Genomic DNA, 15,279 nt, shown 5'->3' on the forward strand with positions numbered 1-15,279 from the left:
GGGAAGGAGGTTGTTTGCCAAAATCTCGCAATACATGACCCCATCCATCCTCCCTTCAATACGGTGAAGTCGTCCTGTCCCCTTTGCAGAAGAGCACCCCCAGAGTATGATGTTTCCACCCCCATGCTTCACGGTTGAGATGGTTTTCTTGGGGTTGTTCTCATCCTCTAAACATGGTAAGTGGAGTTGATTCCAAAAAGCTCTATTCTGGTCTCATCTGACCACATGACCTTCTCCCATGCCTCCTCTGGATCATCCAGATGGTCACTGGTGAACTTCAAATGGGCCTGGACATGTGCTGGCTTGAGCAGGGAAACCTTGCTGCCTTGCAGGATTTTAAACCATGACAGCATCATGTGTTACTAATGTAATCTTTGTGACTGTGGTCCCAGCTCTCTTCAGGTCATTGACCAGGTCTTCCTGTGTAGTTCTGAGCTTTCTCAGAATCATCCTTACCCCACAAAGTGAGATCTTGCATGGAATCCCAGACTGAGGGAGATTGACAGTCATCTTGTGTTTCTTCCACTTTCTAATAAATAATCATATAACAGTTGTTATTTTCTACCAAGCTGCTTGTCTGTTTCCTGTAGTCCATCCCAGCCTTGTGCAGGTCTACAGTTTTGTCCCTGGTGTCCTTAGACAGCTGTTTGGTCTTGGCTATGGTGGACAGCTTGGAGTGTGATTGACTGAGTGTGTGAACAGGTGTCTTTTATTCAGGTAACAAGTTCAAACAGGTGCAATTAATACAGGTAAAGAGTGCTGAATAAGAGGGCTTCTTAAAGAAAAATGAACAGGTCTGTGTGAGCCAGAATTCTTGCTGGTTGGTAGGGGGTCAAATACTTATTTGCACCAGTAACATACAAATAAATTATTTAAAAAATCATACATTGTGATTTCCAATTTTTTTTTTTTTTTTTTTAGATTATGTCTCTCACAGTGGACATGCACCTAAGATGAAAATTTCAGACCCCTCCATGATTTCTAAGTGGGAGAACTTGCAAAAATCACAGGGTGTTCAAATACTTATTTTCCTCACTGTATATATATACTTATATATATACTGCCACCGGTACCGTTGCCCAACAGGGAAAAGAACAGGGAGAAGAAGAAAAGGAAGAGAATGTGCCCACAGACAGCTGGAAAAGAGAAAACTAGAAGGGTGGAAGTGAAAGTTGGGACTTTGAATGTTGGTAGTATGACTGGTAAAGGGAGAGAGCTGGCTCATATGATGGAGAGGAGAAAGGTAGCCATATTGTTTGCGCCAGAGACCAAGTGGAAGGGAAGTAAGAGCAGGAGTACAGGCAGTAGGTTCAAGCTGTAGTATCATGGTTTGGATAGAAAGAGAAATGTGTTGGGGTCATTTTAATGGAAGAGTATATTCAAAGTGTGTTGGAGATTAAGCAAGTGTCCGACAGGGTGATGAGTGTGAAGTTGGAAACTGAAGGGGTGATGATGAATATCATCAGTGCATATGCCCCACAGATAGGCTGCGAGATGAAGGAGAAACTTTTCTGGATTGAATTAGATGAGGTGGTGGAGAGTGTGCCTAAACATGAAAGAGTGGTGAGTGGTGATAGGAGCGGACATGAATGGGCATGTTGACGAAGGCAACGGAGGTGATGAGGAAGTAATGGGTAGATATGGTATCAAGGACAGGAATGTAGGACAGATGGTATTTCATTTTACATTAAAAGATGGAAATGGCTGTGGTGAATACCTACTTTAAGAAAAGGGAGGAGCACGGGGTGACATTTAAGAGTGAAGGAAGATGCACACAGGTGGACTACATTTTCTGTAGGAGATGCAAGCTAAAATGAATTGGAGAGTGTAAGGTGCAGGAGAGAGTACCTGGACAGCTAAGGATGGTGGTTTGTAGGATGAGTTTAGAAGTAATTTAAAAAAGGTGGAGTGCCTCTCTCACCTGCTCACAAATTCAGTGAGCAGGTGAGAGAGGCACTGGATGGAGGGGAAGCAATTTTGGACAAGTGGAGAAGTACTGCAGATGTGGTGATGGAGACTGCTAAGAAGGTGCTGGGTGTGACATCTGGACAGTGGAAGGAAGACAAGGACACTTGGTGGTGGAGCGACGATGTCCAGGAAAGCACGAGGAAAAAGAGGTAGGCAAAAACGAATTGGGATAGTTGGAGAGATGACTAAAGTAGACAGGAGTACAAGGAGATGTGGCATAAGGTGAAAAGAGAAGTGGCAAAAACGAAGGAAAAGGCATATTGCGACCTGTACAAGAAGTTGAATGAATAGTAAGGAAGGAGAAAAGGACTTGTACCGATTGGCTAGACAAAGGGACAGAGCAGGGAAGGATGTGCAGCAGATTAGGGTGTTAAAAGACGCAGATGGTAATGTGTTGAAAACTGAGGAGAGTGTGTTGAGAAGGTGGAAGGAATATTTTGAGGAGCTGATGAATGAAGAAAATGAGAGAGAAAAGGCTGGATGATGTGGAGAGAGTGAATCAGGAAGTGCAAGAGATTAGTAAGGATGAAGTGAGGGTAACTTAGAAAAGGATGAAGAGTGGAAAGGCAGTTGATTCAAATGACATTTCAATGGAGGCATGAAGATATCTAGGAGAGATGGCCCTGGAGTTTCTAATCAAATTGTAAAGTAAGAGGATGCCTGAGGAGTGGAGACATAGTGTGCTGGTTCCTTTTTTAAGAACAAGGGTGAGGTGTAGAACTGCAGTAACTACAGAGGCAAGTTGATCAGCCACATCATGACATGGGAAAGAGTAATGGAAGCTAGGCTTAGAAACCAGGTGAAGATCTGTGAGCAGCAACATGGTTTCATGCCGAGAAGGAGCACTACAGATGCAATGTTTGCTCTGAGAATACTGATGGGAAATATGGAGAAGGCCAGGAGTTACATTGTGTGTTTGTGGATTTAGAGAAAGCTTATGGCAGGGTGCCAAGAGTTGAGTAGTGGTATTGCGTGAGGGAGTCTGGAGTGGCAGAGAAGTATGTAAGGGTAGTGCAGGACATGTACAAGGATAGTGTGACAGCGGTGAGATGCACAGTCGGAATGATAGACTCATTCAAGGTGGAGGTGGGATTACACCAAGGATCAGCTGAGTCCTTTCTTGTTCGCAATGGTGACTGGTTGACTAATGAGATCATACAGGAGTCTTCATGGACTATGATGTTTGCAGATGACATTGTGATCTACAATGAAAGTACAAACATGTCCGCATTTTTCACACACACACACACACACACATACACACACACAAATGCTAAGCAGACCATTGGAAACAGTGCATCAATGCTATAGATTTAGGCTATTAATAAATTACAACACTCAGACTGCTCATTATCAAACTCGTGCTGTTTCCTAAGTGGGAATCAAAAGGTACAATAAATATATTTTTCATTTTATTGTTTCATTCTTAGAATTAATGCAAGTACTGATCAGCGGTATGCGCCTCTCAACTTGTTTACAATCTGCCAGTAAACATAAAGTAGTTTTATTTTTATTATTGATATGAAAGTATTATTTATTTTCAACCTGTAAGCAATGATTCATGGTGCATTTAATCAATCACGTGCTGAAAGCGACGTCATCTTTCACATAGCGTGTTGCTAGTGGCTAACGTTAGCCTGAACAAAGTACACCTGGCTGTACATTTCATAACAAATGCAAGCTCAAATAGCAGGAGGAGGGGGGAAAAATCAGCCCATGGTTGACAGTGGCACAAAATGTCAACTGGAAATAGCCAAGGCAACGATAATCATTTATTCTTTGGCAGTTTGGTAATGATTGGACCCGTTTCAGTGGAGCTGCTTGCATAACAACAGGTGGCAACAACCAGCTGTACAACACAAATTGCAGATAGGATAAAGTTCATGTTACAGTTCTTTGTCATAGGGGTTTTGATAATGAAATGTTCAAAATCATTGACATTATGTATCAGCAAATAGACCACTATTTCAAAATTTACTCCCTAATATCGGTGTCAGCCTACCAAAAATCTATATTGGTTAGCAATGTTGCCTAACAGCAACCTGTGGCCTTTCTGTGTGGAGTTTGTATGTTCTCCCTGTGTTTTTGTAGGTTTCCACCAGGTGCTCCGGTTTCCGCCTCCATTTAAAGACATGCAGGTTAGGTGAATTGGAACCTTTATAATTCTCCAGGTCTCCCTTGGAAAAGAGGTCTCAGTCTTAATGGGGCTAACCTGGTTAAATAAAGGTTAAATTAAACATTGGTCGGGCTTTATTCATGACTCCAGAAGATCTCCTCAAAGCAGATCCCAGAGACATGAATGTCACTGCAGACTTTTCCTCATCACAGCACTGAATGGTTCATAGTGGAAAACAACAATTTTATGCAACCCCATCTGAATTCTATCTTTGACACTGTTAATTCACCCAGTCCATCAGGTCCTGATAGAAGCTTCCGGTTCTTAACCAGAGTGAAGTTGGTTACCAGTTACTAGTTACTTATTCAGACACTTATTCAACAATTTTTTTTATTTTTATTTGTGTGTGTGTGTGTGTGTGTGTGTGTGTGTGTGTGTGTGTGTGTGTGTGTGTGTGTGTGTGTGTGTGTGTGTGTGTGTGTGTGTGTGTGTGTGTGAATGACATCCAGTGGATCCACAGAGATGCATAATATAGGAAACCGGACTGGAATTGCGAATATCTGTCCAGTCCAGTCCAGAATGATAACTGAATAAGTGTTTGGACTGGACTGGACAGATATTCAGATATTCTCAATTTCAGCCCGATTTACAGTTGTAACCCAATTTTTTCAGTCACAACCTAATCATCTCCTTGGACCAAGTGAAAGCCATTCTGACTGAAAAATAAACACAATTTATTTTCAGCCAAACAAGTGTCTGGACTAGAGTGGACAGATGCAGCCGGTTTGCTCTGTGTACGCCTAATCCCATCAGATCTCAGAAGCTAAGCAGTGCAGCATCTGGTTAGTACTTGGATGAGAGACCTCTTCGGAACTTCAGCGGCTGTGTGTTTATTTATCCGGGTGAAACTGGAGTTGCGTCAGGAAGGGCATCCGGAATAAATCTTGTGCCAATTACCAATGCGGATCTGGCTGTATCTGCTGTGGCGACCCCGTCCTGAGACGGGAGTAGCTGAAATGACAACACACACATGCACACAATAGACTGGACAGATATTCAGACAAATATTAGCAATTTCAGGCCAATTTCCTATATTATGCATCTCTGTCGATCCATTGGATGTCATTCATACCAAAAATGTAAAAAAAATTGTTGAATAAGTGTCTGAACAGATATTCAGACAGATATTCGCAATTTCAGCCTGATTTACAATTGTACCCCAATTTTTTCAGACAAAACCTATATTAGTCATCTCATTGGATGAAAAGAATGCCATTTTGACAAAAAAATAAAAAAAAATTTCAGCCAAATAAGTATCTGGACTGACCTGGACAGATATTCAGCCAGATATTCGCAATTTCAGGCCGATTTCGTGTATTATGCATCTCTGTGGATTGATTGGATGTCATTCATACCCAAAAAAAAAGAAAAAATGTTGAATAAGTGTCTGGACAGATATTCAGACAGATATTCGCAAATTCTGCCAGATTTGTATTTGTAACCCATCCATCCATCCATCCATCCATCCATCCATCCATCCATCCATCCATCCATTTTCTTCCGCTTTATCCGGAGTCGGGTCGTGGGGGCAGCAGCTCAAGCAAAGCCGCCCAGACCTCCTGATCCACACACACCTCCCCCAGCTCCTCCGGGGGAACCCCAAGGCGTTCCCAAGCCAGCCGAGAGATGTAGTCCCTCCAGCGTGTCCTGGGTCTTCCCCGGGGCCTCCTCCCAGTGGGATGTGCCCGGAACACCTCTCCAGCGAGGCGTCCAGGGGGCATCTGGAAAAGATGCCCGAGCCACCTCAGCTGACTCCTTTCGATGTGGAGGAGCAGCGGCTCGACTCCGAGCTCCTCCTGAGTGACCGAGCTCCTCACCCTATCTCTAAAGGAGTGCCCAGCCACCCTGCAGAGGAAACCCATCTCGGCCGCTTGTACTCGCGATCTCGTTCTTTCGGTCATGAGCCAAATCTCATGACCATAGGTGAGGATCGGAACGTAGATCGATCGGTAAATCGAGAGCTTTGCCCCCCTACTCAGCTCTCTCTTCACCACGACGGTCCGATACAGCGACCGCATCACTGCAGATGCTGCACTGATCCGTCTATCAATCTCACACGCCATCTGTCCCTCACTCGTGAACAAGACCCAGAGATACTTAAACTCACTTATATTAATCATCTCCTTGGACCAAATGAATGCCATTCTGACCAAAAAATAAACCATTTTTTTCAGCCGAATAAGTGTCTGGACTGGACTGGACAAAAATTTGCTATTTCAGTCCAGTTTCCTATATTATTCATCGCTGTGGATCCATTGTAGTAAGTAAGTAACTGGTAACCAACTTCACTCTGGTCAGGTACTATGTGACTGCTTCAAATAAAGTTTCCTTCAGGAGTTCCACAAGGTTCAATCCTTAGACATCTGTGTTTTGACCTTAACATTCTGCTGTGTGACAGGATTGGACAAAAACATGTTAGTCATTGCTTAATGACATGGCTGTGATCTTTTCCCCTAAGCAGCTCGGTCAGTTGCATGTGAGCAAAACTTTCATAACCACATGGATTGTTGCAGGCTCTTAATGTCTGACGCAGCCCTGGATTCATGAGAATTCTAATCGGAAATTAGGGCAGCATTATTCATGCCTGCATTACATAATCAGAATGCAGCACATTTCAGTGGTGGATGCTTGGGCCTCAGCGGTGAACAGTGGCTGCACTTTGGACTTCATTGGTGACCACGTAGTTTTCCTGAAAAACTGTACAGGTAAAATTGTGGAAAAACCCCACCCAATGGCAGGTAGATTATATAAGAGCTTAACAGCCTGGAAGAACGTTAATGTGAGAGCAGAAATGCCAGAGTGACTTTTAACACATCACACAAGCTTAAATCTCCTAAAAAACAAAACAAAAAAACAGCAGAATGTCTGGTTTATTGTTTTATTATAAACTCGAGGGGGGAGAGACACTGAACAAAAAATGACTTCCTGTTTAAAAATGCGATGGATCTGTAGGGTCAGAAATAGCTTTACAGAGGTTTTCCCAAAATGTTTTCCATCTCCTGGAACACCGTCTGGACCTGCTGCTCCACTTCTTCGCACTCATCTGCAACACAAACATGTCTCAGTGACATCAGGATGACACCAGCACCGTGTCTCAGTGACATCACGACGACACCAGCACCGTGTCTCAGTGACATCATGACGACACCAGCACCGCATATGTGACATCACGACGACACCAGCACCCCGTCTCAGTGACATCATGACGACACCAGCACCGTGTATCAGTGACATCACAATGATACCAGCACCGCTTGTCAGTGACATCAAGACGACACCAACACCGCTTGTCAGTGACATCAGGACGACACCAGCACCGCTTGTCAGTGACATCAAGACGACACCAACACCGCTTGTCAGTGACATCACGGCAGGACCAGCACAGAGCGTCAGTGACATCATGACGACACCAGCACCGCGTGTCAGTGACATCACGGCAGGACCAGCACAGAGCGTCAGTGACATCATGACGACACCAGCACCGAGCGTCAGTGACATCACGGCGGGACCAGCACCGCATCTCAGTGACATCATGACGACACCAGCACCGCGTCTCAGTGACATCATGACGACACCAGCACCGAGCGTCAGTGACATCACGGCGGGACCAGCACTGCATCTCAGTGACATCATGACGACACCAGCACCGCGTCTCAGTGACATCATGACGACACCAGCACCGCGTGTCAGTGACATCATGATGACACCAACACTGTGTCTCAGTGACATCACGACGACACCAGCACTGTGTCTCAGTGACATCACGACGACACCAGCACCGCGTCTCAGTGACATCACGACGACACCAGCACCGCGTATCAGTGACATCACGACGACACCAGCACCGCGTCTCAGTGACATCATGACGACACCAGCACCGCATATCAGTGACATCAGGATGACACCAGCACCGCGTCTCAGTGACATCATGATGACACCAGCACCGCATATCAGTGACATCAAGACGACACCAGCACCGCTTGTCAGTGACATCATGACGACAGCAGCACCGCTTGTCAGTGACATCAAGATGACACCAACACCGCGTGTCAGTGACATCAAGACGACACCAACACCGCTTGTCAGTGACATCATGACGACACCAACACCGCGTGTCAGTGACATCACGGCAGGACCAGCACAGAGCGTCAGTGACATCATGACGACACCAGCACCGCGTGTCAGTGACATCACGGCAGGACCAGCACTGAGCGTCAGTGACATCATGATGACACCAGCACCGCATCTCAGTGACATCATGACGACACCAACACCGCATATTAGTGACATCAGAATGACACCAGCACCGCGTCTCAGTGACATCATGATGACACCAGCACCGCATATCAGTGACATCAAGATGACACCAGCACCGCTTGTCAGTGACATCATGATGACACCAGCACCGCTTGTCAGTGACATCAAGACGACACCAACACCGCTTGTCAGTGACATCATGACGACACCAGCACCGCTTGTCAGTGACATCAAGACGACACCAACACCGCGTGTCAGTGACATCACGGCAGGACCAGCACAGAGCGTCAGTGACATCATGATGACACCAGCACCGCATGTCAGTGACATCACGGCAGGACCAGCACCGAGCGTCAGTGACATCACGGCGGGACCAGCACCGCATCTCAGTGACATCATGACGACACCAGCACCGCGTCTCAGTGACATCACGATGACACCAGCACAGCATCTCAGTGACATCAGGAAGACACCAGCACCGCATCTCAGTGACGTCATGACGACACCAGCACCGCGTCTCAGTGACATCAGGATGACACTAGCACCGCATCTCAGTGACATCATGACGACACCAGCACTGCATATCAGTGACATGACGACGACAACAGCACCGCGTGTCAGTGACATCACGGCAGGACCAGCACCGAGTGTCAGTGACATCATGGCAGGACCAGCACCGCATCTCAGTGACATCATGACGACACCAGCACCGCATATCAGTGACATCACGACGACATCAGCACCGCGTCTCAGTGACATCATGACGACACCAGCACCGTGTCTCAGTGACATCATGATGACACCAGCACCACATATCAGTGACATCACAACGACACCAGCACTGCGTGTCAGTGACATCAGGAAGACACCAGCACCGAGCGTCAGTGACATCACGGCGGGACCAGCACCGCATCTCAGTGACATCATGATGACACCAGCACCGCATCTCAGTGACATCATGACGACACCAGCACCGCGTCTCAGTGACATCATGACGACACCAGCACCGCGTGTCAGTGACATCATGATGACACCAACACTGTGTCTCAGTGACATCACGACGACACCAGCACCGCGTCTCAGTGACATCACGACGACACCAGCACCGCGTATCAGTGACATCACGACGACACCAGCACCGCGTATCAGTGACATCACGACGACACCAGCACCGCGTCTCAGTGACATCATGACGACACCAGCACCGCATATCAGTGACATCAGGATGACACCAGCACCGCGTCTCAGTGACATCATGATGACACCAGCACCGCATATCAGTGACATCAAGACGACACCAGCACCGCTTGTCAGTGACATCATGACGACAGCAGCACCGCTTGTCAGTGACATCATGACGACAGCAGCACCGCTTGTCAGTGACATCAAGATGACACCAACACCGCGTGTCAGTGACATCAAGACGACACCAACACCGCTTGTCAGTGACATCATGACGACACCAACACCGCGTGTCAGTGACATCACGGCAGGACCAGCACAGAGCGTCAGTGACATCATGACGACACCAGCACCGCGTGTCAGTGACATCACGGCAGGACCAGCACCGAGCGTCAGTGACATCACGATGACACCAGCACCGCATCTCAGTGACATCACGACGACACCAGCACCGCGTATTAGTGACATCAGAATGACACCAGCACCGCGTCTCAGTGACATCATGATGACACCAGCACCGCATATCAGTGACATCAAGATGACACCAGCACCGCTTGTCAGTGACATCATGATGACACCAGCACCGCTTGTCAGTGACATCAAGACGACACCAACACCGCTTGTCAGTGACATCATGACGACACCAGCACCGCTTGTCAGTGACATCAAGACGACACCAACACCGCGTGTCAGTGACATCACGGCAGGACCAGCACAGAGCGTCAGTGACATCATGATGACACCAGCACCGCGTGTCAGTGACATCACGGCAGGACCAGCACCGAGCGTCAGTGACATCACGGTGGGACCAGCACCGCATCTCAGTGACATCATGACGACACCAGCACCGCGTCTCAGTGACATCACGATGACACCAGCACAGCATCTCAGTGACATCAGGAAGACACCAGCACCGCATCTCAGTGACGTCATGACGACACCAGCACCGCGTCTCAGTGACATCAGGATGACACTAGCACCGCATCTCAGTGACATCATGACGACACCAGCACTGCACATCAGTGACATGACGACGACAACAGCACCGCGTGTCAGTGACATCACGGCAGGACCAGCACCGAGTGTCAGTGACATCATGGCGGGACCAGCACCGCATCTCAGTGACATCATGACGACACCAGCACCGCATATCAGTGACATCACGACGACATCAGCACCGCGTCTCAGTGACATCATGACGACACCAGCACTGTGTCTCAGTGACATCATGACGACACCAGCACCACATATCAGTGACATCACAACGACACCAGCACTGCGTGTCAGTGACATCATGGCAGGACCAGCACCGAGCGTCAGTGACATCACGGCGGGACCAGCACCGCATCTCAGTGACATCATGACGACACCAGCACCGCATCTCAGTGACATCACGGTGTGACCAGCACCGCGTCTCAGTGACATCATGACGACACCAGCACCGTGTCTCAGTGACATCATGACGACACCAGCACCACATATCAGTGACATCACAACGACACCAGCACTGCGTGTCAGTGACATCATGGCAGGACCAGCACCGAGCGTCAGTGACATCACGGCGGGACCAGCACCGCATCTCAGTGACATCATGACGACACCAGCACTGCATCTCAGTGACATCAATGCGTGACCAGCACCGCGTCTCAGTGACATCATGACGATACCAGCACCGTGTCTCAGTAACATCACGGCGGGACCAGCACCGCATCTCAGTGACATCATGATGACACCAACACTGCATCTCAGTGACATCACGCCGTGACCAGCACCGCGTCTCAGTGACATCATGACGATACCAGCACCGCGTCTCAGTGACATCAGGATGACAACACCAGCCCTGCGTGTCAGTGACATCACAGCGGGACCAGCACCGAGTGTCAGTGACATCATGACGACACCAGCCCCGCATATCAGTGATATCACGGCGGGACCAGCACCGCGTCTCAGTGACATCATGACGACACCAGCACCATGTCTCAGTAACATCACGGTGGGACCAGCACCGCGTCTCAGTGACATCATGACGACACCAGCACTGTGTCTCAGTAACATCACTGCGGGACCAGCACCGCATCTCAGTGACATCATGACGACACCAGCACCGCATCTCAGTGACATCATGACGACACCAGCACTGTGTCTCAGTAACATCACGGTGGGACCAGCACCGCATCTCAGTGACATCATGACGACACCAGCACCGCATCTCAGTGACATCACGGTGTGACCAGCACCGCGTCTCAGTGACATCATGACGACACCAGCACCGTGTCTCAGTGACATCATGACGACACCAGCACCACATATCAGTGACATCACAACGACACCAGCACTGCGTGTCAGTGACATCATGGCAGGACCAGCACCGAGCGTCAGTGACATCACGGCGGGACCAGCACTGCATCTCAGTGACATCATGACGACACCAGCAACACATCTCAGTGACATCATGGTGTGACCAGCACCGCGTCTCAGTGACATCATGACGACACCAGCACCGTGTCTCAGTAACATCACGGCGGGACCAGCACCGCATCTCAGTGACATCATGACGACACCAGCACTGCATCTCAGTGACATCACGGCGTGACCAGCACCGCGTGTCAGTGACATCATGACAACACCAGCCCCGCGTGTCAGTGACATCACAGCGGGACCAGCACCGAGTGTCAGTGACATCATGATGACACCAGCCCCGCATATCAGTGATATCACGGCGGGACCAGCACCGCGTCTCAGTGACATCATGACGACACCAGCACCGCATCTCAGTGACATCACGTCGTGACCAGCACCGCGTCTCAGTGACATCATGACGACACCAGCACCGCGTCTCAGTGACATCACGATGACACCAGAACCGCGACTCAGTGACATCAGGATGACACCAGCACCGCATCTCAGTGACATCACGGCGTGACCAGCACCGCGTGTCAGTGACATCATGACGACACCAGCCCCGCATGTCAGTGACATCACAGCGGGACCAGCACCGAGTGTCAGTGACATCATGACGACACCAGCCCCGCGTCTCAGTGACATCATGACGACACCAGCACCATGTCTCAGTAACATCACGGCGAGACCAGCACCGCGTCTCAGTGACATCATGAGACGACACCAGCACTGCATATCAGTGACATCACAATGACACCAGCACCGCATGTCAGTGACATCACAGCGGGACCAGCACCGAGTGTCAGTGACATCATGACGACACCAGCCCCGCCTGTCAGTGACATCACGGCGGGACCAGCACTGTGTCTCAGTGACATCATGAGGACACTAGCACCGCGTCTCAGTGACATTACGACACCAGTACTGCATCTCAGTGACGACACCAGCACCACGTCTCAATGACCTCACATTGGGGTGAAATCAGGGTTCTAATCCAATTATATTTGTTTCGCAAATCTGATTGGTTAATAGTGTGAGATTTCCAAGCATAAACTATAGCGTTGATGGTGGCAAAATATTTGACCATTTTGCATGTGATGCATTAATCCGCGCGCTGACTGCGTTGTCGGAAGATGTCAAGAATAGCGCTGTCAGCTGAGACTGAGAGAAATGCCGAAATGGGTGAATTTAATCTGTCATATGAAAGCATTGATGTGGATTCCGATACAGAATTACTCCGTGCAGTTGACCAGATGGAGAAATCTGTGGGTCTGCTCACAGAATTTGATTAAGCTTCGCCGACTGATGTAAATATTGCAATTACTGCTGTGATAACCAATAAACAATACTACAGTGATTATTTGATGACTCGGGACCAGGAATCTAGCAGCATTTCCCTAAAACTACAGTCTGCAAAACAGTTTTATCAAACTATATTATTATGCTGGTTTAGCTGTAGCCTTCAGTGGTAACGCGATCTTTCGCTGAAAACACGGATCCAGGTCGGATTACTTACAGAAAAATAAACCATGCAAACAGTGGAACTGGATTAGAATTAAGGAATAACCCTGTTGTGTCTGATGATTTGAGGACGTTAATGCTGGATTTTACGATCGCAAATATCCGTGTTACTGTATGTAAAGGCTAGCGAGAAATAAACACTTCTAAAACTGAAAACGCTGCTTTTGTAACGTGGAAATACCTCTGGAGCGATTTACAAGACATCTAGCGGACATCAGCGTGCACGCTAACTTCCGCTCTTGTCAAAAGTTCATGTATGCGAAACTGCACACCCTCCTGCAGATGCCGTTAAAACGTAAAATATTGTTTATGATTGATTGATTGAGTTTATTCTGCAACATCAATATAAACATACAGATGTGAATGTATCAATGATACACTGATAACACAAAGCATAAACACTTATACCAATTAAACAACTACAAATTATAAAGACGACGATGCTCATAGAGCCGAGGGTATTTTAGTGTTGCCTTTTTAATGATAAGATGTACATTTGACAGACATTAATATTTTTAAGTGTGGTTTATTTTTCTCATGTTTGTGTTTAAAATGCTCCATTTGTGTGACAACAAATTTTTATTATCTGAATTTTAAAGTCTCTCGTCTTTATGAAAATGATAAAAAAAATATTATGTAGTAGTGTGCCTTGTCCTATGGGGGGCAACATATATTTAATGCATTCAAATGTCAGTTTTAGCCAAAGATGTCCACAAGTTATTTTTTGCAAGTCCAAGTCAAGTTTCAAGTCTTTTGTCATGAGTTGTACAGGTTTGAATTCAGAATCTTATTCAAAGCTGCACAGCTTCGTGTCCACCTTTTGGGGGGTGGGGGTGTGAAGGGGAATGGGGCAAAATCTTTATTTATTTTCATGAGCTATTTCCCAGAATGCTTTGCACAAGGGATGCACCATTGCACTACAGAGTCCCACTCACTTTGTGAATTTTAACAATGTGAATTTTAACACCTTAAGTTAACTTTATATTTCTGTATTTAAATACATATTCTGAAGAGTTTTCACTCTGTCACTGTGAGCGTATGTGGTGACTGGGTCACATTTCCTAACAGGTCCAGTCACCCAGATTCAACCCTTCAAAAGCAGAAGTCAAGTAGCTGCTAATCAAATCTTACTTCTAGTTTGATGTCACAACATTTAATAAATGTGATGGACAGTCATCACTTCTGCCTCAAGGACAAAGAAATCCAAGAACAAAAAAGTTCTGTGTTTGTAAAAAGACTTTACTGGAACATGTGTCAATTTGTTTTGTTTTTTTATACAACCCCAATTCCAGTGAAGTTGGGACATTGTGGAAATTGTGTTTTAACAGCGTCTGCAGGAGGCTTTGTGTGTGCATGTACATGAGCTTTTGACAAAAGCGGAAGTTATGCTAATGCTTATCAATGAAGTTGGGACGTTGTGTAAAATGTAAATAAAAACAGAATACAATGATTTGCAAATCCTCTTCAACCTATATTCAATTGAATACACCACAAAGACAAGATATTTAATATTCAAACTGATAAACTTTATTGTTTTGTGCAAATATTTGCTCATTTTGAAATGGATGCCTGCAACACGTTTCAAAAAGCTGGGACAGTGGTATGTTTACCACTGTGTTACATCACCTTTCCTTCTAACAACACTCAATAGGTGTTTGGGAACTGAGGACACTAATTGTTGAAGCTTTGTAGGTGGAATTCTTTCTCATTCTTGCTTGATGTTACGGTTTCAGTTGTTCAGCAGTCTGGGGTCTCCGTTGTCGTATTTTGTGCTT

At 47.0% G+C, this 15,279-nt stretch overlaps 1 protein-coding gene across 1 annotated transcript in view; it reads right to left on the minus strand.

The window, feature by feature from the left end:
* Positions 1–7,091: 7,091 nt before the first annotated feature.
* The window catches only part of heatr1 (HEAT repeat containing 1), an 82,405-nt gene continuing 74,217 nt past the window's right edge, over positions 7,092–15,279 (minus strand). The window contains exon 45 of the mRNA XM_034193243.1: positions 7,092–7,187. Coding sequence (XP_034049134.1) covers positions 7,111–7,187 — 77 coding nt within the window. The 3' untranslated portion in view covers positions 7,092–7,110. The remainder of the gene's footprint in view (positions 7,188–15,279) is intronic.

Source organism: Thalassophryne amazonica, chromosome 18 (assembly GCF_902500255.1).
Source record: "Thalassophryne amazonica chromosome 18, fThaAma1.1, whole genome shotgun sequence".
In the NCBI taxonomy this organism is placed as follows: domain Eukaryota; kingdom Metazoa; phylum Chordata; class Actinopteri; order Batrachoidiformes; family Batrachoididae; genus Thalassophryne; species Thalassophryne amazonica.